Source organism: Beta vulgaris, chromosome 2, assembly GCF_026745355.1.
Source record: "Beta vulgaris subsp. vulgaris cultivar EL10 chromosome 2, EL10.2, whole genome shotgun sequence".
In the NCBI taxonomy this organism is placed as follows: Eukaryota; Viridiplantae; Streptophyta; class Magnoliopsida; order Caryophyllales; family Amaranthaceae; genus Beta; species Beta vulgaris.
Genome location: NC_079203.1, coordinates 32942345 through 32967801, shown reverse-complemented (window position 1 = coordinate 32967801; position 25457 = coordinate 32942345). Strand labels below are relative to the sequence as shown.

Sequence of the window (25457 nt, the reverse complement as noted above, 5' to 3'; positions counted from 1 at the left end):
TGACAGAAATGATCTGTTTACTCACTCTCTGGCAGCTATTGCTTTAGCATGGTTGTTATTGTAATTTTATACTTCCTCAAAAGTTGTGTTCGAGGGATAAGTGGCTAAATGTAAACCTGATGCCAAAAATTGCCAATAACTTATTCTAGATTAACTTAAAATATGAGTGGGGACACAAATATGTGCCTGCTTTACCACATGCTAAAAAAATTGTACTAAGTTTTAGAAGAGATTAATCCTATAGGGAAAGATGAGCACTGCTTTCAAGTTACTGCAAGCTTGTATGTGGAGCTTTCTGATGCTTTTGACTGTGTTCTTTTTGTGCATTCTACTACAAAGCAAAAGGACCATAATTTCAGGAAAAGTTCAGTTTAGCCATTCATTTGTCAACTGTCTGTTTTTTTTTTCTTATGAATCAGAGCAAATTTAAATACGTTATGGCTTGTGCCACCTTCTTGGCCATTACCCATAGCTACCAAAAGACAAAAAGAAGTCCATTACTTCTTTCACTGATGATTGCTCAGATCATCTCATAAAATTGACTATCTGCTCTATTAAAATTTGTAGGATGTATTACTTGCAGAATAAATAAAACATCAGCTTCTCTACACTAAATATTACTTTCACCCATCAAGTAATTAAGTTAGACAAACAAAAATGCATCAAATCGAGTTATAGAAATAAGAACAGACTGCAATGAAGTAAAGAAGTTGATTATCAGAGCAAGTTATCGGACAAGCTTAGACTGACATTGGCACAAATCTCTTCTCACCTGATATATCTTCCCAGTAGTAATGTTGTTGTCTCGTGTTAGTGTCACATCAAGGAAACGCTCGTAATTACCCAAGTCCAAGTCAACCTTTATGAATATACACGAGGGATATGTTAAAATTTCAAAATCCAAAACTCAAAGAAGAAAATATTTTCAACCAAAATTAGGCTAAATACAAGAATAAAGTGCATTCCTGGAATGCTGAAGTAAAAACTAAAAAGTATGTTATCATATTTGACTGATGGATCAAGCAGTAGGTAATATGCGTATGGGAGGCCATACAATTAAGACAGCAAAACAGACACACTATAATGCTAGTGACCTGATAACAAATACTAAAGCCAAAAGCATCAAGTCAATATAGTTCCCAATGTCCTGTAATTTAACAAACAGACAACTTGTGCTAACAGAGCAATGTCCTTTTGCTTCTAATAATCTTTCAAGAGCAGATTACACTTAGCTATTTATAGGTTAATTCTAATTTTGCAGTGGCGTTGGTACTGAATGAAGTTCATCCTTTGTTGATTTCATTATCTATTAGGCGTTAATGTTATAGAAAAAGGTCTGTTTGGTTGGAATTTACTTCTTTCATATTGCTTCCGATCCACTTGGGAAGTGACTCTAAGGCTTATTGTCACTATTCTTGATTGATGTGTTTCTGTAATAGTCTTCTGTCTATAATGTTTTAGATTTTATATGAATGCTGCAGGGTAGTTAGGCCAGGTGATATAGGATTTGTTTCCTTGAAGAAGTCTCCTCCTATGAAAACTTGGAAGGTTAGTTGTTGCTTCCCTCCTCCTATGATAGAACATAATTATTAAAGAAAACAAGGAAATATCAAATGCTAAAGAAACTACCGATCCCACTATCTAAGTTTACTATGATTCAAAATCATAGAATATTATCATGCTAAAAGCCATCAAATATAATCATCAGAACTCATGAAGTATGATAAATATCAATCTGAACTAAAATATTCTATAAAAAACCGAAGACAATATGAACTAAAAAACAAAACAAAAAAAAATAAAATTGATTAAAGTAATAGGATGAACATTAACATTAACGCCTAATAGATAATGAAATCAACAAAGGATGAACTTCATTCAGTACCAACGCCACTGCAAAATTAGAATTAACCATGGATAATGCCGACGAGTGAAAATCAACTACTCAAACACAAGAGAAAGATACTACCATTGAATTTGCAATTCAACAAATTACTAGGAATGAATGATTGACGCAGCAAAAAAATCGCCAACTACCCAAATCCAAAAAGCTTAACCAATAGTGTAAAATTTAGAACAAAAAACTAAAGTAGAAGACGACTAAACAAAACTAGACTAAAATCAATTAAAGCAAACGAACAAAAATACCAGAAATCTTGCAAGTGAATTGAATAGTGAAGAACTAAAGCAAACCATACCAAGTGTAGATCCGCCACTGTCACCGGTAGATCGACAAACCAAGTCTAAATTAAAAACTAAACCTAAAATTCTCCTTTTTCTTTGTCATGTAGGTCAAATGTATCAGAAATATGTTTTCTGTAGAGTATTATGTTTTAACGATCTGATTGTGTCCAACTCTGTTTCATCTTCATACACATAAAAATAGCATTTTTTTCCTTCATATTTCCATGAAAACTTTTATTAAGACCTATTGCCATAGAGATTATGATGAATTCAGAACACTATAGAATATGTTACTGTGCTCAATATTGCTTTGACAATTTTGTACTCTATACTGTGAAAACTGAAACATAAGCGACCAATAGAGTTAGTATACTGTTGATAGTAACATATATCTTTATCCCATAGATTATATGTGCAAAGTATCGCCACTTGGGATTAATAAAACCTAAAATATAACAAAAACCTATTGTAAATTCTAAAAAACAGATTGATGTTTACAAAATTGATCAAAAACAACATTTGGAGACGAATTACAGAAGGCACACATACCTGATGCAGAAGACGATGGCAAAAAAGAACAGTTTTATTGAAATTTCACAGAATTCCGTTGTTCAACTCAAATTCTCGCCGCTTTGCAATTTGTGAGCAAAATTCGATGACTTGGAACAAAAAAAAAGGAGCAATTGATTAGAAAATTGAGAAATTCGAAGAATTGGAACGAAAAAATCGGAGAAGAAGGCATATCCGATGAAGAAGACGGTTATGGCAAGCAATCGATGAGCGAATTGGGAAGAAGATGATTATAGGGTTTTCTCATTAACTACCAGCGCAGGTTTAGAGTATAGCTACAGTATCGCGTGCAGTTTTTAAGGAAAGTGGGGGGAATTTTTTATTTTTAATTATCATTTAATTCGCTCTAAAATTTTAATAATCATTTAATGAGGACGCTAAAAAACATTGGCAAGATTCTCGACGCTTTTAAGCGTCGAGATACTGCGGAATCAATTTGGTCCGCTCAACACTTATGCCGAGGCGTCGAGCACAAAGCGTCTAGAAGGTAAGGGTTTTCTAGTAGTTCCATGTTCAAAACTCAGGCCTGAGTTGAGCGGTATGAGACTAATAGGGAGATACTAGAATGTCACATGAAGCTGGGTCAAGCTGTTGGCCCCCATGTTTTCGCAATGATGGGTCTTCTTGAAAACCTGGAACGGCTTGGATTCCCTTATAGGGTTGAGTTGGTTACTGACATCATTCTCCACTCATTGCCTGTCAGTTTCAATCAGTTCATAATGACCTATAACATGAATGAGTCTGGAAAGACTTTGCAAGAGCTGCATGGGTTGTTGGTCAATGCTGAAAGGAACATCCCTAAGATTGAGCCAAAGAAAGAGGTTTTGATGGTTCAAAAGGGAAAGGGTTTCAAGAAGAAATGGGCAGGAAACAAGGACAAAGGCAAGCAAGTTGCAGTTGTTGCTGAAAAAAAAAGCGAACCGCCAAACCAAAGGTCACTTTAGAAAGCAAGTGCTTCCACTGTCACAAGATAGCTCACTGAAAGAGGAACTGCCCTGTATACTTGGAGGTAAAGAAGTCTAGGGCTTCAACTTCAGGTATATTTGTTATAGAAATCAATTTGACTTCTACCTCTTTATGGGTATTTGATACCGGTTGTGATTCTCACATAGTTAATGATGTGCATGGACTAAAAAGAAGTAGGAAGCTGGCAAAAGGCAAGCTAGAGATACGCGTTGAAAATGGAGCATGTACGTGTTGCTGCACTTGGCATAGGGAGCTATAGTCTGCATTTGCCATCCGACTTTATTTTAGAAATGAATAATTGTTATTTTGTTCCTTCAACAACTAAAAACATAATTTATGTTTCTGTTTTGGATTCTGAAGGGTTTTGTTTGAAATAAAGAACAAGTGTTGTTCCATTTCCTACAATAATATGTTCTATGCAAATGTTAAATTGATAAATGGGTTATATGTGCTTGATAGGTCATTACAAGGCTATAACATATATAGCAAAAAACAAAAAAACAAATGATTCCAACCTAACCTACATTTGGCATTGTCGAATGAGTCATATAAACCAAAAGCGTATCCAAAAGTTACAAAAGGATGGTATTCTTCCATGATTTGATTTCGAATCATTTGATGTATGTGAATCATGCTTAATGGGTAAGATGACAAAATCACCATCTACTGGAAAAGGTGAAAGGGACAACAATCTCTTAGGACTCATACATATAGATGTGTGTGGTCCTATGAGCACAAAGACAAGGGGAGGGTTTAATTACTTCATTACCTTCACTAATGATTTGAGTAGATATGGATATGTCTACTTAATGAAACATAAGTCGAAATATTTTGATGGATTTAAAGAGTTCCAAAGTGAAGTACAAAATCAACTTGGTAAGACAATAAAAGCAAACACCAAACTTCGACGAAACATTCACTCATTCGCTAGCTTCACCATTCGACGGAACAAACTTCGAACCATTTCTTTTTCTCACTCCTTTGAACCACTTTGTCGCTCAATGATGAAGGAAGAGGGGTTAGAGGGAACGAAGAGGGCTTCGTGAGCAGTCGAGCGACAGCAGCCTCGCGAGCGACGACTGTCAGTCGTGTATTTCCGGCGAAGAAAGAGGAGAGAGGCAGTGTATCTCGAGGTTGTTGCCTTCCCGTGTATTTTCGGCGAAGGAAGAGGAGAGGGTGAAGGAGGGTGAAGGAGAAAGGGAGCAGTAGGAGATCTGCGAAAATGAGAGAGGAAGGAGTAGGAGTGAGAGAGAGAGGCGCGTGAGAGGGAGGGGGCACGTTATATTATTTTAGATATAGGTCCTTGTAACATATAAGACTACGATTCAACTAAAAAAATATTAAGCCTTTATATTACCGTGCTTGTATATACAAACCGCAGTAATAGAATAAGATATTAATATTTTAATCTATTGTTGTGGTTCCATGAAGAAACCGCAATAGATCTGGTCAAACCGGTCAAATAATTTTGAAAATCTCCCATCAGTATCTATTGCTGAGGTTTTCACCCAGAACCGCAGCAAATAGGTTGATTTTTTATTTTTCTTTTTTTTTTTACGTGGTTTATTATTGTGTATGGGTAAAATCGCAACAATTCAGCCGCAACAATAAACAATTATTCTACTAGTGAATGGAGCCATCTATATTGTACTTGACTTTGTAGACCCATTTGAGGCCAATAATATCCTTTTCTTCAGGTTTGTCAACTAGCTCCATGTGTTGTTCTTCTCGATCATTTTGATCTCTTCATTCATGGCTTCAACCTATTTATCTTCTCGTGCTGCTTCTTAAAATATTGTGGCTTGCTGGTGAAGAAAGCCATGATAGCTTTATTGCACAGAAAATCTTTTTTAAGTAGTTTGGTGTTCGTCGATCTCGTTGTGACTGCTGCACTGCTAGAGTTGGACCATGAGAGGTACACTGTGTTGTTGGACTCGCCGATCTCGAGGATGTCATTGTCGGTAATGATGGACTAGATGATGGTTGCATTGCTGGATGAGTCGGACCTTCATCTTCACTTGGACTCAGTGGAAGAAAATCTCCTCCACGTGGTTGAGATTCCTTTTATGTCCACGTCTATTGAGCTTGTTCATCAAAGTTGGCATCTGCAAAACAATTTTTTTTAGTTTTTTTCATAGATTAGATCTTCACGACATTCTCAAATACGACATTAGTTACGCAATTCGTTACTGAAGATAAAAGCATGTGTAATGTTCTCAAAATATGTGTGGTGTTAGACATTCAAATTATTGTTTCATCCAAGTATACTTGAAATTCAAATTAAAACTGCATCAGAAATGGTTGGGAAAAAATTATCAAATTTATTAAAAATAACTTTGAGTTTGTGTCAGATATTAAAAAAATAGAGACAAAATCCTTCAACTCCAATTGTTTTTGTGCCCAAATATTAAAACGAATTTCAGAAAAAATACTTCAACCCATATATTAAAATCAATAATTTGAGCCCATAATCGAATTTCAGCCCATCAAACTCTATATTCTATATACCTTATCGATGATGTGAATAGCAGAGCCATGACCGCCAAAGTCAGCTCCAATGATGACGAGATCGTATTCGAAAGTCTCATGATAGTGAACTCGGCGATTCGGGACTCGCTAATAACTCACTGAGATACTTACTTCTTCTCTTCGAAGTCCACAAAAGTTGAAAAGAAGATGATAAAAAGGTGAGAGAAAGTGAGGACCTCATTAATTTGGGGGAAATTGAGAAGAGAGAAAGTGAGAACTCATTGAGAAACCAAGATATCGAGTGTGTGTTTGATTTGGGGGAAATTGAGGAAGATGGTGAAAAAGAGAGATAGAAAAAGAATTGCATGAAATTGTGAGATTTGGGTTTGGGAATTGTCGAAGTAGCTATGAATCGAAAAGAGAGAAAAAGAGTTGCGTTATTTCTGTCTTTTTTGTCATGGTCCACGGGGATTTTAGAGCTTTGCTCAATTTCTCATCAAAGAAAGCGTTAAATTAGTGAAAATTATTATGCTACATGATAGTTGGTTGACTTAGACTTAGCTTACTACTATAAGTTGGTTCTACAATCTTTTATTGTTTTATATATTTCTCCATTTATGCACGCTTATAAAATTATTTAGTAATGTAAACCATCTAAAGGCAACAATACCAACCTTTATCATAGAGATTTTTTTGGTTATGATTATGGTATCTAAGTTAAGTGTTGAGAACTCCATAAAAATTGCAAATGAATAAATTATCAAGGAAAAAAGGTTGTGATGAACAAAGGTGATTGAGGTTTTTTATTTCTTTATATTTTTGTAGTGTTTCCTGTATTTGGACCTCGCTTTTTCTATTATTAATTACTCCCTTTGTTTCCTAAAGATCTTCCCTCATTCCGTTTAAGTGCGTTTCCAAAACATCTTCCCTGTTTTACTTTATTCCTTATTTGGAATTTTTTTTCCCTTTTTACCCTCTCATGTCCCTATCATATGGTCCACCATTACATTATTAATTCAATTTTACTCCTTTTCTAGTGCTTGAGTGCAACGGTTATGGGGTGGGAGTGGTTGTGGCATGATGCTAGCTTTGGTGAGTGAACCCTTTTGTGACATGTTGGTTGAATGGGAAAAGAGGATGCAAAATTGAAACAAAAAGCTGCAATGCTTGCTTCGAGTATTTAGGCTCACCGCAACTTCAACGTTTTCAAAGGCAAAGAGACACCTCCAATGGTACTGCTGGAGCGTGTTGAGCGATTGGTGAAGGATCACACCTTGTATACTAAGCGTGTCTATGTGGTAATGGTGCCACGTAAACAGAGAAGCCCAATGCAATGGTTTGCACCACCTCCTGGTGTGGTCAAGCTGAAGTTGGACGCTTCTCTAGCCTCTGAAAGTTGGGCAGGATTGGGGGTAGTCGCACGAAATGATCGAGGGGATGTGTTGTTTGCGGCAACAAGAAGAGTTCGGGCTTCGTGTCCACCATAAATTGCGAAGAGTATGGCCCTTTTATTTGCTATAAAGCTTCCACGCATATATAGCCACAAGGATGTCATTTTGGAATCGGATACTCAAGTTTTGGTGAATCGTCTGTCCAAAGCTGTGATTTATTTTTCAGATTTTGATACTGTTTAAGCGGATATTTTGTTACTTCCGTCGGATTTTAATTAAGTTGTCTGGTCACATGTTAGAAGAGATGGAAATTGTGTAGCCCATTATCTTTAAATTAGTGCCTTTTGGTATTTAACAAGTATGGGAAAATGATTGCCCTCAAGAGGTTTCCCCCTATGTACTCTCGGACTTTTTGTCCCTTGATTAATGCACTAATTAGCTTTTCCTCTCAATGTTTTTTTTAATTTTATTTTATTTTTAATTTCTAGATTTCCCATTCAAATAAGGGTCATTTGTTTATCTATTCAGTAAAAATATCAGACTTGAATTTTTAAAAAGAGTTGTGATGAATTCTGAAAATTTATTGGTGCTTGCGTTGGGACAACATTAGTTGTCATTCATGCTACCAAATGTTGCAAGGTTTCTGGCTTGGAGGTGAATAGGCACAAATCTGAAGTTTATTATGCTGGAATGTCTCATGTGGAAATCAAGAGGGTAATTGATGTGAGTGGGTTTACTTGTGACTCCTTACCTTAAGTATCTAGGAATACCCATTTATACTTCTAAGCTGAAAGCAAGGAATTGTTAGGGGCTGATTGCAAAGATGGTGTGTAGAATTAGAACTTGGAGCTCAATAAATCTCTCTTTCACTGCTCGTGCATAACTGGTTAATAGTGTGTTAATGACCATTCATGTTTATTGGGGGTAAATTTTCATTATCCTCAAGTCTGTTTTGAAGGAGGTTAACACAATTTGCAGGTGCTATCTTTGGTCTGGTACTCATAATGATATTAAACCAATGTTTGTTGCCTGGGCTAATATTTGTAGAACAAAAGACATATGAGGTTTGGGCTTCAGAGACATTGAGCTATGGAACCTTGCTGCTATTTGTAAACTTGCTTGGCATGTTGCGCATGAAAAAAGAAAATCTCTGGGTGAAATGGGTCAACAATGTTTATATTCAAGTGTCAAATTGGGGCTTCTATGAAGCTCTTAATACTACCAGTTAAGCATAGAGATATGTTTGCGGAGCTAAATATTAAATGAATTTGAAAGTGCAAGGTACTTAGTGGCTGCAAGAAGTGAATTTTAGCATTAAGAAGCTGTATAAAAGCATTTATGTGAGTAATGTTAAAGTTCAGTGGAGCAGGTATGTTTGGAATAGACATTATATTCCCAAACGTCGCTTTGTTATGTGGTTGGTACTCCAAGACGGCTTGAAGACCAAAAAGAGGATGATGCAGATTGGTGTATGTACTGATGCAAGATGTTATCTTTGTATGCAGCATGATGAAGATAGCAGGCACTTATTTTTGACTGTATATCTAACAGCAGGTGCATTCAAGCAATTAAGTGCTTGGTTGGTATCATATGGTAGGGAAGGAGCTTAATGCAGTTTTGCAGATGGCTAAACAATAGATACAAGGGCTCTGGTTTCAGGAGGAATGTGGTTATTGCTGCTGTGATGGCTACTGTGCATGTACATGATTTGGAGAAACATAAATCTAGCGTTTTGGGAAGGTAAAGTGCATACTATAGAGTAATTTTGGTTCTTCTAAAAATTAATGGAGCGTTAATGCGATTCTTCTTCTACCCCTTTTCTGGGTTTTTAATTATTCATACTTTTTCTACTCCTTTTTTTTGGGTTTTAAATTATTCATAAGAAATCTCAGTAAAATCAATCGTTTTTCATCGGTTTTTAATTTCAATATTTGTTTTGAAAAATTAGTGTAATTTTAATTTTAGTTTGATTTTTGTGTCAGTTGTTATTGTATTCAAAATTTATTTATATGTTATAATGTCTTTTTTGTTACAAACATGTACTGATTTTTTTAAATAATTATTTCACAATTTATACCATACAATAGAGACTTAAATTATTCATGTAATTCGAATATAATAGTTAGTTTTTTTGCAACTAATTTGAAATAACTTGCCAGATGAAAAAGAATTATGTACCTTTTTTAGAAGTTCGCATATCGCCAATGGACAAACGTGAATATTCCCATCGAAATCGTATATTTTTCTTAGTTTGTAATTTGTATTGGCATTGTAGTGTATATGCAAATTTTTTAGTATGTCATTGTAAATGGTTCTTGGGAACGGAGTATGTAATTGTTAATGGGTTTATAGTTTGTAATTGAATTTTCTTGTTTATGTAAATTTTCTCATTTCAGTTATTTGTATAACGTGAATTATGGAATTCTAATGATTTTAGTTGACTTGTGATAGATTGTTATAATTGTAATTTTTGACAGTTTTTTGAAGTCTCGTTTTGGTTGAAATTGGTTTTGTAATTTAGAAAGAGAAGGGGTAAAACTGTATATTCAAATGGGGACACCATAGCTCCCCCCTTCCCTTATATAATAAAGATTAAGTATACTGTAAAGCATAGGATTATACAAATCAGTGTGAAAGTTAAAGATAGTGATAGATAGATGTTAGATTGAGAGGTTGTAAAGGTTAGTTGTGGTGAGTTCTGATTGTGTTTACTTTAAGTGTATGGTTGTTTTTGATTTTATGTTATTCTCAATTACCAAAAAAAAAAATTTGTTGTCATACATCAAGTTTAGATAGCCACTCAAATATGTCCTATTTTTCATATTCATAACATTGGAGTATAATACAATAACTTAGAAGAGGGGAGAGATAAAAAAAAAAAAAGATAAAAGAGGACTCCTTGTGCTAAATGAGAAAAAGAGAGAGTATATATTTCATCTATTATAAAATAAGTGAAATAGTGCTCTTAAAAATCTCCCACATAAAAAAAAAAAGTGTCGCGTAAAAGAGAGAAGTGTTGTTGTGAGTAACATCCAACTCTCTAATATGGAAAGCATTCAAGTAAAAAACTGAGATCCTAAAACTTTGCTTTTTGTCGTGAAATATATAATATTGGAAAGCTAGTGCAATTCACGCTTCAAATATACCATTATTTATTATTGATTCGCATTAATTACTCCCTCTGTCCTATAATATATACTTCATTTTGGTGGGTCAAATATTAAAAATTTTAACCAAATATTCTCATTATTATATACAAAAAAAACCTACTCACTAATGATTTTGTTAGATTCGTCTCAACGTGTACTTTTATAATATCAACTTTTCATATTTTTTATTAATACAAATAGAATATATTAAAGATCAAAATTACGTTTTGGAGACCGTGTAAAAAAAATAAACACTATATTATAAGACGGAGGAAGTAGTATATATGTATGAGATCCTAAATGTTCAATGTTTGGTGTTACACTAACAGTTTCCATAATTTCCCTAATATCATCAAGTCCCTACCATTTCACCATCGTTCGTAAAATTATGGATCCCCTACCTAAAGTCACCAACTACCTTATCCACGCAACTGTCTTTTTTTTTTTTTTTTTTTTTTTGACAAAGCACGCAACTGTTATTGCACCAATATTTCTCTCGTTTGTAAATGGCTCCAATAATGACATACTTCCTCTGTTTCTAAATAAGTGCAACACTTCTTGTTTTCACGTTTGCCAATGCATTATTTTAACCGTTAATATATTCAATTATCAATAAGTAAAAATTATAAAAAGTTGATATTAAAAAAATTCACATTCAGACGAATCTAACAAGATCCCACATGACTATGTTTTTCCTAAAATTTAAATCACCAAAGCTAATTAAAGTTTAAACTGTGAATAGTAAACACTATGCAAATGTTGCACTTATTTTGAAACGGAGGAAGTATATGCCAACCCTCTCCTTAGTCCTTACCACCTTATATTATTATTCTGGATGTTTGGTCTATAACTACCTTACTTGTATTCTTTTTCGCGAGAAATTACCTTATATATAAAGTTTTGTACAAAACTACCTTTGTTATGTTATTGTTTGTTGACACCTACTTAAAAACTTTTTCCGCTGTTTGACTGTAATTTTCTGATGAGTAAAGCTCGCATGCAGGTCATGTGACTTGCTATTTTCCTTATTTTATTTCCCCTTCTATATTATTCCCACCTTTCTATCTTGTACAAAACCATGAGCATATCCTTAATTAGGTAAGGAGAGAGAGTGTTAGTTTAAAAAAGGGAGGGGAAAATAGAAGGGAGAATAAAATAAGGAAAATAACAAATCATGTGACCTTATATGAGTTTTACTTGTCGGAAAACTACAGTCAAACGTCGAAAATTTTTATCTAGGTAGTGGTCAACTAATAATAACGTAACAAAGATAATTTTGTACAAAACTTTGTAAATAAAGTAGTTTCTTGCAAAAAAAAATTAAGCAAAGTAGTTATGGACAAAAAATTCCTTAATAATATAAGGTGAGTAAGGAGAGGGTTGGCATATGTGTCATTATTGGAGCCATTTGCAAAGTATGGCACGAGAGAAATAATGTTGCAATAACAGTTGCGTCTTGCGTGGATAAGGTAGTTGGTGACTTTAGGTAGGACATCCATAATTTTATGAAAAAAAACGTAACAAATGTAGTTCTGTACAAAATTTTATAAATAAGATAGTTTCTCGCAAAAATAAGTGTAGGTAAGGTAGTTATGAATAAAAAAAATCCTATTATTAACTCAAAATAACTACTAGCTTGAATTTGAATGGTCAGCCACTGCTTAAACTTACTTCATTATGCTTTAAGAGTCGTAGGCACACTCTGCACTCATACGTATTATATATAGAAACGGTCGAATTTGATCTGATATTTTACAAATTCTATATCCCACCCACCTCTATTCAGACTTCATTTAGATCGGATTTGTCCGATTTTACTAAGGCTTTATCTCCTCTAGCATTCGGATCGAATTTTATTATTTTTAGATCCCAATTAGATATTTTTTTTATTAGATTAAATCAGAATAGTTTCAAACTACTTTCTTCGTTTTATTTTAAATGCAATAAAGAGGTACTATTTATGAGATATAAAATATTCATTTGGTGAATTTAAAACGAAACGGATGAAGTAATACATAATCGCCCTTCTTCCTAAATCACATTTAATGAGGTAAGACTCTTATAGCGACCCATCAATCAACGATAGCTGTCTAGTTGGTTTCGTTGATACTATTTGTGATAGATGACATCTAGCAAGCCAACTTGCGGGAAAAGAACCGCATCGAGGAGAACAGGCGATCATGAACGAGCCAGCCGAGGAAGAGAGAGACAACCTGGATGAACAGTACCATCGCACATAATCCTATGGTGCGAAAATTTCCATATTTAATGAGGTAAGACTCTTAAAACGACCCATCAATCATCAATGTGACTGTGAGGCTGGTTACCTTTCCCAAAAGGCTAGCAAGTAGCATATCTAATCGTAAACTGATGCAATTTGGAAAGGTTCATTTGGCAACTAAGATTATATTGACAGATGTATATACATACTGGAAGGGAGATAATATACATGCATATCGAAGATGTATGGAGAGTAGCTAAATAAATGCACTTATAAACTGGAGAAAATATAAAGAGGAAACTGGGGTGGCTTTCTGGCCATATGAAGTGAAAGATGGGAAGGGTAAAGACATCAGGGAGATAAGAAGTCTAACTATGCGAAACATTAGATGTGAGAGATACTTCAGTTTTGGTACCAAGAAATGGCTCGGTTTCTTTTAAACTAGCATTTTTTGCACGCGATGCGTGCTTGAATTTTTTTCAAGATAGAAACTCGATTTTTTTTCACGTATGTAAAAGTATGAATTTGAACATTAGAGATACAAAGTATAATTGTTTTTAGTTACAAAATTTAATTGCTTTAGTCTGTGTCACTTAAGTCTCTCACCAGTCTTTTTTTTTATATACTTTTCAAAGTTAAATTCTATGTTTATCTATGATTTCTAATATTATAATTTTTTAGTTGATTTTTGAATTAAGTACAATACTTCATATATTGTGAAGAAAGTGGACACTTGGATTTCAAGTCAAATTTTTGTGAGTATGTATTGACGTTGTAATGTATTGGTTGTAGTTTGTAAGTTAATTTTTTGGTTTTTGTAAAGTGTACTCATTTGAGTGATTTACATAATGTAAATTATGCAAACCTATGATTTTAGTTGGCTTGTGAGTGATTGTTATAATTTTATTTCCAGTATTTTTATTTGAATCTCCCTTTGGTTTGTAAGTGAATTTGTAATTTAGAAAGGAAAAAGGGGTAAAATAGTCTCTTCATTCGGGGACACCATAGCTCCCCCTTCCTCTATATAATAGAGATAAATTAGAGATGATGATTTTTGAGAACAATGATTTGTAAGTGAATTTGTTGAATGTTATTGTATGTATTGACGTCCTAGTATATTAGTTTTAGTTTGTAAGTTAAATTTTTTGTCTTAGTAAAGTTTCCCGATCATTTTCGTGATTTTTGTGATTTTTTGTGATTTTCTCAATTTTATAAGTGATTTGTAAAGTTTCCTGATATAAGTGATTTTTGACTGATGTTGAAATTTAATTTTCGGTGGCTTTGTTAGAACCCCCATTTTAGTATTGACACTCCTTTTGTAATTTAGAAAGGGAAGGGGGGGTAAAATAAGCATTTCAAAAGAGGACACCATTGCTCCCCCCTTCCCTTATGTAATAGAGATCTACGTCGTATGACTTCTACACTTGCTAACATAGATATTTCACCATAAATATTTAATTACGTACATACAAGTAAAGATAACAAAAGTTTGATATATGAAAAATGTAGGTCGAGATGACAGATGAATTTAACAAGGTATCGTATCACATGGCTACATATTTCTGTGCGTATAAATAATGATAGTAAAAACAGAATAGTGCCAAGTTACACAACGATGTATAGACTAAAAGAAACGATTGGAATAGTAAACTTCTATATAATGAACAAGTTGTGGTTATTAAAAATAAACCAGATGACAAATTATAATAAATAGGGTTACCAACTCTTAGGTGCTTAGGACCACCTAAATATATGTGTTCATTTACTTTCTCTGTTCAATAATATAGTGATTGTTTATCACTTTTAAGATCAAATTTTAAAATTTTTGTCCAAATATTCTCATAAATATATATACATAAATATACTCATGTAGGATTTTGTTTGGTTCGCCTCAATGTATACTTTCATAATATAATTTTTTTATATTTTTATCACATAAGAAATTGGATATATTGAAATTTAAAGGTGTGTATTGGAGATCGTGCAAAAAGAAAACAAGCAATATATTACAGGTTAGAGTAGTACTTATGTAAAATGGCTTCGTATTGTAATAAAGAGGGGACAAGAAATTTCTTAAGGATAATGATTGTGGAGCACAGTGCATATTTAAGTGAAAGGATATCTACATACTACCTCTGTATTTATTTAGTTGTCTTTGAATTTGTTTTATTTCTTCAATCACTCTGAAAAGGTGTTGGAAGGATGGACATATAATACAAGGGTGAGTTTGAGGGAGAGGCTTTAATAAGCATTGTTAGTCCCCCAAGGGAGATGATACTGCATTTTCCATGTTGCAAGCTTCTTCCTCATACAATCTAGGATCGGCTCCTAGATGATGATTCAAGAAATGTTGCCACCAATTGGGAGTCCAAGATATATGAATGGAAGTAATCCAATTTTACACAGTAAAGAGCTTACCGGTTGTTATAACAATGAATTTTCCAAAAAATCGATGAGATTATGCATTCACAAAATCGCTCTTCCTAAATCCTAATAGCTAATTATTTAGAACTGTAAGTTTAGGTAAACGAACCCTATAACATGATTGTTGTTGAAAGTAATTAATCTTTTTAGGCTGTGTTTTCTTTAGCGAATTTTTTCTTAACTTAATTTGTTTTTGATTAACTTAACTTGTTTTTGTTGAACTTATTTTTATTGAACTAATTTTTGCTGAACTTTAACCTTTTTTTAAATTATACAAAACAATTTTTTTTACTGATCGAACTTGCAACTTATTTTTGCTGAAATTATCTTTTTCTTTTTTCATAATTTGGTTTATTTTATTATTTTGAAATGGAAATATTACAAGTAAGATCAAGACCATCTTTCCAACACCGAATACAACATGCCATATCTAAAACGAAAATTAGAGCAAGAGATTAAATTCAAGCAATGAATTCGTCCATTTGGTGAGGTGTTGAAAGTATAATCCACATGTGTCCCACATTGGAAGAATTGAAAGTATATGACTAATATATAAGCTAATGGGTTACTCCACCTATCACCATATGGTTTTAGGATGGAACCCCATTGGGCTTGTATGTGGTCATACTCTTCTCTTGTGTGGGCATGTGCTGAGCCCACGGAGATTTGTCATGGTATCAGAGCCGACGATCCCGACCCAAGGTATGTGGCCCATTGAATGCAAGGTGGAAGGTTTGATCTGTTTGGAGCACGTTGCCCAACAGAATTGTGTCCCAAGTAGGGGCTTGTTGACCTTATGTTGGAAGCCCAAGTAGGGCCAACGAGGTGTATGTGACCTATCCAATTGCAAGTTTAAAGGTGGCACACATGTGAGGAGGAGTGTTGAGAGTATAATCCACATGTGTCCCACATTGGAAGAATTGAAAGTATATGACTAATATATAAGCTAATGTGTTACTCCACCTATCACCATATGGTTTTAGGATGGAACCCCATTGGGCTTGTATGTGGTCATACTCTTCTCTTGTGTGGCTTGTGCTGAGCCCACCGAGATTTGTCATAAGGCCTTGCTTGGCAAGCGAGTCGCCACAACAATCAACTCTCGTCTTTTGTAGGATATATCAATACCAAGCCCACATTTCTTAGGAGCACCTAATGAATTTCATGATGAAACTCAAAATTCCAAGGGCCACTGCATCTCCATTACGGCATTTGACAGCATTAATCAAATCTGATTGCACTATGAGTCTAAATTGAGAAAAGCGACTAAGCATCAAAGAGATTTTAATTGCCTCATAGATGCCTAGGATCAACATGATATATTTCTATAAAGGGAACTAGGCCTGAAAAAACGCAAATGAGTTTTCCATGGTGATCTCTAAGTTCACCCCAATGGCCGACTTGGATTCACTAAATTTTAATGATACATCCACGTTCCATTGAAGATATGATACATGAGCAAGAGACCATAGTAGCAAAGGCATGGGTGCATGATTATCAATTGAGCTTGGAGAAGTCGACTTCTAATTAAGGCATTATGGATGTGTGATGACTTCATTAGGGCCATAAGGAAACATTTCGCTCCATCCCTTAATCGACAAGCACACACGCATTAGAACAAGGCCTTGGAGCTGATATATAGAGGATGAGATATTTTCAAAGCAATGACTATTTTGCTTCTTTCAAAGGGTCTACATAAAAATAAAGAAGCTTGCAACCCAAATCTTCTTAGAAAAAGCTCCACATTTCGAAATTGCCAATGATCAAAGCCTTCATGTAGAGAGGATGGAAAAGAATAATACAGGTTCCAAACGTTGATCCGTCAATTCCAAAGTTGCCATGACATTGAACAATGTAGGAACTTATGATGGGAAGTATCTTGAGAATAGTTTTAGAAATACATAAAGAGCATTTGATGAATCGATGATTGCAAGACATACTAGTTTGTCTTTCCTGTTAACCTTCCCTAAGAGGCAAGCCATGCAATAATCTCAATCCTATAAGGCACCAATTCATGGGAAATACCAAGAACTACATCATGTGGGCGTTGCAATTGCGATTTAGCGAGTTCATAACAGAAGAATTTAACTTAGAACTAACCCTTTTGATGGGGCATCCAAAAGAAAGAATCTGAATCATTAGGGGAGCCAGACGTTTTAAGAATTTCAAGTAAATTCCATGCTACCAGAGCCAAATGTTTTTTCCCCGCAACACATCTCGAAAAGAATTGCCTTTGAATTTGTTTTATTTCTTCAATCACTCCCAAGGGAGTTGGAAATATGGACATATAATACAAGGGTAAGCATGAGGGAGAGGCCTTAATAAACATTGCTTGTCCCCCAAGAGAGAGGAGACTGCATTTTCCATGTTGCATGCTCCATCCTCATACAATCTAGGATAAGTCCATAGATGATGATTCAAGAAATGTTTCCTCCAAGTAGAAAGCCAGGATATGTGAATGGAAGTTGTATGGGTGATACATAAGTTTGCTAACGGAGACTTATGAGGGCCGACAGCAAACTATGAGGACGTGAACTCATAAAGACAAAACGCATACCCTCTGCCCATAGGCCGAGTGTAACACCCCCAAATTTCTCCACTTTAAAAACTTATACTTTCGTAAAATACTTGGAGAAACTTAAGGGTATTACCACCAAATATAAATATATTTTGGCAATACTATAACTTGATACACAAAATATGCAGCGGAAACTTCTAACTTTATTTATAAAAAATAATATTATTATCCAAAAACCACAATACTAATATGAAAAGTCTAAAGACTACTAAAATAGTGATCTAATTCTAATGATCCCAAAAGGTTCCTCCCATGCATCATGAATCATCAATAACCTGCAAACTACTCTCCTAAGGAAAGTAGGGCAAAGCCAAAACAAATAGGAAATACGAGTCAGTTGAAATACTGAGTACAATTACGTGCAAGACTTGTAAACTTGTAAATATATAATTCACATACTTTCATAAACATGCTTTATTTCACAATTCTAGTGATAACAAAAGATAAGATCAATCCATTATTAAAATTCACGTTAACACCAAAGAATATATCTCCTTTAATAATTCCATTAAAAGTGGAAAATAATAATATAAGAACTTAACTTAAACCCCTTTCCTTGATCCGCGGATCCTAAGTGTGCACACCCCCAAGCTAGTATACCTTTATGAATACAAAGACATTGGAGTAACCTTAATGCCAACTAGTGGACTTGGAAGAACCCTTCTTGAACAAAGCCAAGGGGTAATTGTAATAAGAATAATGTAGGGGTAAACCTTTCCTTTAATTCAAATAAAGAATTATGATAAACAAACTTAATTATAGGGAATTAAAAAAAGATAATTTAAACTTTTAAAACTAAAACTCATGCTAATATTTTTGAGTTACTCAAAGCCACTGATTTGCAAAAGTGGATTCCTTCATAAAAAAAATGGATTATACATGCAAACTATTTTTTTTATTTACTTTTCTAAAACAAACAAAACAATATTTGGTTGGTTTAGCATATCTACGAGTCACAAAAAAAGAAAATACAAGCTTTAATTTTATCTAGCCTAAATATAAGAAGTTTGATTAAACCAATTGCATATACCAATTCATATAATTTATACTAAAACACACATAACTAATGTATACATAATAATTAAAGATCAAGCCACGTAAACGTACCTTGATAATTCACGAAAAAGAAAATCAACTAGTAAGGGAATGTTCACGAACGAAATCCTCCTATTAATTATAAACTAGTTCTAATCAAAACGATGAACAATATATGAACTCTAAAAGAAAATTATGCTAACTAACTAATTATAGACATGATTCATGCTCAAACAATTAAAACATGTTTTTATAAAACTCAAAAAGATCAAAAACTAGGAATTAAAAAACTTTTAAAAAAATAGAGTACTTACAAAACCTCCCGCTAAAACTCCTCGGTGAAAAACTAAAACTACTCAAAGAGACCACTCACTTTAGGGAAAACTTTATAAGGAACTCTCAATATTTTTTTGTGAAGAGAAAGTGAAGGATTAGAGGGGTATTTATAGTGTAAACTAGGGTAGAAAAGAGGTAAAACTTTCCTAAATTATTAAAATTAGGGCAAAAGAATTTTAAAAAATTTTGCAACATCCTACAAAGCTGCCGTGCAGCAGCTGTAGAATGCAGCAAAAATTTTTTTTTTGTTTTTTTATAAAAACTCTTCCCTTTAAAAATTCTTTCCTAAAATCAATTTTGTTTGATTTTAAAGAGATTGTTAAATCTTCCCAAATCAATTAAAATCCCATACTTTCTAACTCAATATAAATCTCATAAAAATCTGATTTTATAAGATTTAACAAAATATTTTAAATATTTAAAGTTTTCGGTTTTATTTAAAAGAATCGATTTTTTCAAAACAACACTTAAAAAAATCCGAAAATTACATACTAAAATGTATAATCTAATTTTTTACCCAAAAATGAATTTTGGATTTTATAAAATTATTTATCAAATATTTGTTTAAATAACTAATTAAATAAATAAGATAATGACAAGAGCAACTATGTTAAAAATTACTAAAATAACCTTTAAAATTCAAACTATATTTCCCTCCAAATGACTCCCTCCAATGTGATTTTAAAATAGTTTGAAATGAGTTTTGAAGATAATTTTTTTTTTAAAATAATCTCAATAAATGCCTTAAAATACGGGGTAAAGAGCGCGAAACTCTATCGCATTCTACCCCCCTTTAAAAGGGAGTTACGCCCCCGTAACTCTACTAACCTTAATGAACAACTCTGGGTACTTTCTACGCATTTCGTCCTCAGCCTCCCAAGTCGCTTCCTCGGTTTTGTGATTGGACCAAAGAACTTTCAATAACTTTACATCCTTGTTTCTAGTACTACGCACTTTGCTATCTAGGATCTTAATCGGTCTTTCCTCATAGGTTAAGGTCTCATCCAATTCGATAGATTCAGGTTGCAACACATGAGAAGAATCTGCAATATACTTCCTCAATTATGACACATGAAAGACATTATGTACCTTGCTTAACTCATTAGGTAATTCTAAACGATAAGCCACCTTGCCAACCCTAGTCAAAATTTTATAGGGTCCAATGTATTTTGGGCTTAGCTTGCCTCTCTTTCCAAACCTCATTACCCCTTTTGTCGGAGAAACTTTGAGTAAGACGCTTTCTCCAACCTCGTACTCCTCATCGCTCCTCTTCAAATCGGCATAGCTTTTCTGTCGATCTTGGGCGGCTCGTATCTTTTCCTGAATTAACCTGACTTGCTTCACGGTGTCCTCGACAAACTCTGGCCCAAGTACAATCGTTTCACTTATATCATTCCAACATATCGGGCTTCGACATTTTCGACCATACAAAGCTTCAAACGGTGCCATTCCAATACTTGCATGATGACTGTTGTTGTAGGAGAATTCAATCAAATCCAAGTAATCTTCCCATGATCCTTGATACTCCATTACACAAGATCTTAACATGTCTTCCAATGTCTGAATAGTTCTCTCAGTTTGCCCATCAGTAGCTGGGTGAAAAGCGGTACTCATCAGTAGCTTGGTCCCCATTGCTTTCTGCACACTTTGCCAAAAGTTCGATAAGAACCTAGAATCTCGATCGGAGATGATGTCCTTTGCTACTCCATGATACTTCACTACAAAATTCACATAGGCTATAGCCAATTGTACCATCGACCAAGTATTCTTTATTGGTATAAAAACTGCGGTCTTAGTCAAACGGTCCACTACCACCCAAATAGTATCATTTCCTTTCTTACTTTTGGGCAAGGCTCCCACAAAATCCATTTAGATAGAGTCCCATTTCTAGCTAGGCACTTCCAAAGGTTGGACCATCCCTTGAGGTCTCTTATGTTCAATCTTTACCTTTTGACAAGTAAGACACTTAGCCACAAATTCAGCAACTTCTTTCTTCATGTTTGACCACCAAAAAGTCTTCTTCAAATCCTTATACAACTTATCTCCCCCTGGATGCATTGAGTATGGTGAGTTGTGAGCTTCCTCCATCAATTTCTGCTTAAGATCCCCTTGATTCTGAGGCACACACCATCTTCCTTTGAATCTCACACTGCCATCATCAAATATTTTGAAGTCTAGTGCTTGGCCCTCTTGAATTTTCTTCTTAATTTTCTCCAATTTATCATCCCCACCTTGACTTTCCCTGATCTCATCAAGAAAAGAAGGTTGGATCGCTATGGCACCTAGTAGTTCTTCTACGCTTCCTAGCTCCATGACTTCCAAGTTCATCTTCTGAAACTCCATACATAACTGATCTGGCAATATTATTGCATGAATCGAATGACTAGTCTTCCTACTCAAAGCATCAGCCACAACGTTAGCCTTCCCTTCATGATACTGGATATCCAAGTCATAATCCTTAATGAGTTCTAACCATCTCCTTTGCCTCATGTTCAACTCCTTTTGAGTAAATATGTACTTCAAGCTCTTATGATCTGTATAAATCTTACAAGTTACTCCATATAAGTAGTGTCTCCAAATCTTCAAGGCGAACACAATGGCAGCTAATTCTAAATCATGAGTTGGATAATTCACCTCATAAGGTTTCAATTGCCTCGAAGCATAAGCAATCACCTTTCGATTTTGCATCAGTACACACCCTAAGCCATATTTCGATGCATCACTATAAACCTCATATTGTTGACCTTCATCTGGCAATGCTAAAACTGGTGCTGAAGTTAACCTGTTCTTCAAGTTCTGAAATGCCTCCTCACACTCTGAACTCCAAATAAATTTACACTCCTTTTTCATCAAGTTAGTCATAGGCCTTGAAATCGTAGAGAAGTCCATCACAAATCTTCGATAATATCCGGCCAACCCTAAGAAACTCCTTATATCAGATACACTCTTCGGAGTAGGCCATTCAGTAATAGCTCGCATCTTAGCGGGATCAACTGAAACACCCTCTTTCGAGATCACATGGCCCAAAAATGCAACTTCCTCCAACCAAAACTCACATTTAGAAAGCTTAGCATATAACTGATGCTCTCTCAACTTTGACAAAACTTGTCTTAAATGCTCCTCATGTGCCTCGCTATTCTTAGAGTAAACCAGAAAGTCGTCGATGAAAACAACAACAAATTTATCCAAGAACATTCTGAAAGTTCTATGCATCAAATCCATGAAAACTTCAGGTGCATTAGTCAAACCAAAAGGCATCACCGTGAACTCATAATGTCCATAGCGAGTCCTAAAGACTGTCCTTGCGATATCATTCTCCTCAATCCTTAATTGATGATAACCAGACCTCAGGTCTATTTTAGAAAAGATTCCAGCCCCCTTGAGTTGGTCAAACAGATCATCTATTCTCGGAAGTGGGTATTTGTTCTTGATAGTTACACTATTTAGTTCCCGATAGTCAATGCATAGCCTCAAACTCCCATCTTTCTTTTTCACAAACAGTACTGGTGCACCCCATGGTGAAGAGCTTGGCCTGATGTAGCCTTTCTCCAACAGCTCATCCAGTTGGACTTTTAGTTCCTTCATTTCTGCAGGTGCCATTCAGTATGGGGCCTTAGAGATTGGTCCTGTTCCGGGCACTAAGTCTATGGTGAAATCAAGATCTCTCACTGGCGGCATTCCTGGAATTTCGTCAGAAAAAACATCTGGAAACTCACTCACCACTGGCACCTTGCTAGGTTCAACCTCTTCCATTATTTCTTGGACACTACACATAAACAATGGGTACCCTTTCTTTATACAAGACTGTAGTTGCAAGGCAGAAATTATCCGTAGGCCCTTTTGTTTCCCTTCCCTCCTGTAAGTCACCCTAACCTTGTTTGGTCCGGTTAAAATTACTTTTTGAGCCTCACAATTGATATGACCCTTATATTTTCCAAGCCAATCCATCCCAAGGATGACATCTAGGTCTTTCATCTCATACTCAATCAAGTCAGACGGGAATTCTATTCCTGCTATAAGTAGAGGTACCTGCCTATACAACTTAGAACAATGCAATTCTTCTCCTGATGGTAATGCAAAACTGACAGAAATGTATTCTGGACTGACTAGTCCTAGACGTTCACCTAGGGTCCTAGTCATGAATGAATGTGATGCTATTGAATCAAATAGAACTTTAACAGGCATAGAATTAACAGAAAAAGTACCAGCTATCACATCAGATGTGGCCTCGGCCTCACGACCATTTATTGCAAAGATGCGCCCCTTGGTCTGACTATTTCCATTCCTTTTTATTGGCTTAGCACTCCCAGATTGTTGAGTAGGATTTGACGGGTTAGAAGCTATGGTCTTGTTATCCTGGGCAGGAATAGGTGGTTTTCCTTCAGATTTCCAGTAACATTCATACTCACGATGACCTAGCTTTTGGCAATACCTACAAATCACTGGCTTCCCTTCACAATCTTTTCCTGGGTGGTTCTTATTACACTTCTTACAATGGAACACCCTTTTGGGCCTCTCTCCGCCTGATTGATTCCTTGAAGTCTCATCATTGGTCCTAGCCCCAAGGTTTCTTCCATCTCTTCTTTCGCTTCCTCCCTTAAACTTTTTCTCATTCCCCTGGTTTGGGTAGTTGCCATTCCCTTTCCTCTTTTCTCCTGAAGATTTTCCCTCTAGTTCCTTCCCTCTAATCCCATACAAGTGGGCAGCTCTCCCATAAACCTCATCAAGGGTGCTAAAGGTGGCTCCTCCGAGCTTTCCTTGCAAAGATAGGGTCAAGCCTTGCTCAAATCTTTGAGCCTTAAGAGCCTCAGTGGGTACTACTTCAGGTGCAAATCTCATTAGCTCTATGAACTTACTGTAGTATTCTGAAATGGACATGGCCCCCATCCTAAGGTTAATGAACTCCATACTTTTCTGCTTTCTTAAGTGTGCTGGGTAAAACTTGGTTCTTAAGGCTTCTTTCAACTCGGTCCACCCAAAATTGCGCTCAATCGTCAAATCATTTTTCCTTTGGCTCCACCAAAGATCTGCTTCCTCCTTCAGATAATACACTGCGTTATTCAGCTTAAGCTCTTCTGGGCAGTTGATGGCATCAAAAAGCTTGTCAAATTCCCTAATCCAGTTTTCAAGACTAGCTGGGTCCTCTTTCCCATTGTAGTAAGGGGGTTTTGAAGCAGACACCCTCTTAAATACTTCTCCAAATGCATCTAATTCATTGGACTTCGGGGGTGGGGCATTTGCAGCTTGGGATAAGGCAGCTGCTTAAGCCATACATCAAAAAATTTGAAGGTAAATGGGCAGCGGCTTAAGCCATACTTTGAAGGATTCAAGCAAGTTGGAGCCGAGGATGTTCCTCTCGGTGACCCGGATTATGGTTAGGCCATATGGTTGTAAGTCGTGTCGACGACGGTAAATAAATGAGCTTGTTGTATATAGTGTAAAAAAATTAGTTTCGTCTGGTTTTTGGAAGATATTATGCTTTTGGTTTTTCGTTTTGCAGGAAATAGAAGAAAAGCTCGTCGCTTGTGAAGTTGTGCGTGAAATGTGGATGCGTGAATTGGTTATTGATGTTTGCAAAAAAAAATCAAAGAAGGAAAAGAGAAAAAAGAAAAAAACTGAAGACCCTCGCGAGCCGCAATGCACATCGCAGGTCGAAACTGTGCAGGTCGCGACTTGCGATGACCCCAAGTCGCGACTCGCGACACTGATCGCGACTCGCGACAGAAGTCTGTTTTTCTTTACTAGCAGCTCACTTAAACCCTCTTTTTCTCCCTTAACCCCATTCATTCGAGCCCCCTCCTTCCTCTATCACTCTCTCACTCTCAAAACTCACTCAAACTCCTCTTTTCATCTCCCACACTCCAATCTTCACCTCCAATCTATTCTCCTCTTTCTCTCTCAACACAAATTCTACACTTTCTACTCTCCTTCACATCATAATCACTCCAAAATTTCTGAAAATTCACACCTTCTACCAAACCCTAAAATTTGGGGGTTTTTTGATTTTGAGCACCACCATCCAAATTGAAGCTTGGAGGATCATTCTACATGCTTAAGGAAGCTATTCACAAGTTCTAATCATCCTACACAACACTACTTGACCTAGATTTTGGTATAACATTCTCTTTTCTACT

The 25457-nt window shown here is 35.4% G+C and overlaps 2 protein-coding genes across 2 annotated transcripts; both read right to left on the bottom strand.

The window, feature by feature from the left end:
• Positions 1-643: 643 nt before the first annotated feature.
• Positions 644-20772, bottom strand: LOC125494812 (uncharacterized). The gene is made up of 4 exons (XM_048638635.2): positions 20508-20772; positions 20152-20366; positions 773-859; positions 644-691 (listed from the first exon to the last, which is right to left on the bottom strand). Exons 1-4 carry the CDS (start codon positions 20770-20772, stop codon positions 644-646), a joined length of 615 nt encoding a protein of 204 aa, XP_048494592.2.
• Positions 20773-22923: 2151 nt separating this feature from the next.
• LOC130590495 (uncharacterized) lies at positions 22924-24231 on the bottom strand. The gene has a single exon (XM_057392955.1). It carries the CDS (start codon positions 24229-24231, stop codon positions 22924-22926), a length of 1308 nt encoding a protein of 435 aa, XP_057248938.1.
• Positions 24232-25457: the final 1226 nt, after the last annotated feature.

Excerpts from the sequence above, each read along its gene's own strand:
- LOC130590495 (XM_057392955.1), bottom strand. The coding sequence starts at position 24,231 with ATGGAGTTCATTAACCTTAGGATGGGGGCCATGTCCATTTCAGAATAC.
- LOC125494812 (XM_048638635.2), bottom strand. The coding sequence starts at position 20,772 with ATGGCACCGTTTGAAGCTTTGTATGGTCGAAAATGTCGAAGCCCGATA. Across the intron at positions 20,367-20,507 it reads AATGAGGTTTGGAAAGAGAG|ATTCTTCTCATGTGTTGCAA; the intron begins GCAAGCTAAGCC and ends AGTATATTGCAG. Across the intron at positions 692-772 it reads CTACTGGGAAGATATATCAG|TCTGTTCTTATTTCTATAAC; the intron begins GTGAGAAGAGAT and ends ACTTCATTGCAG.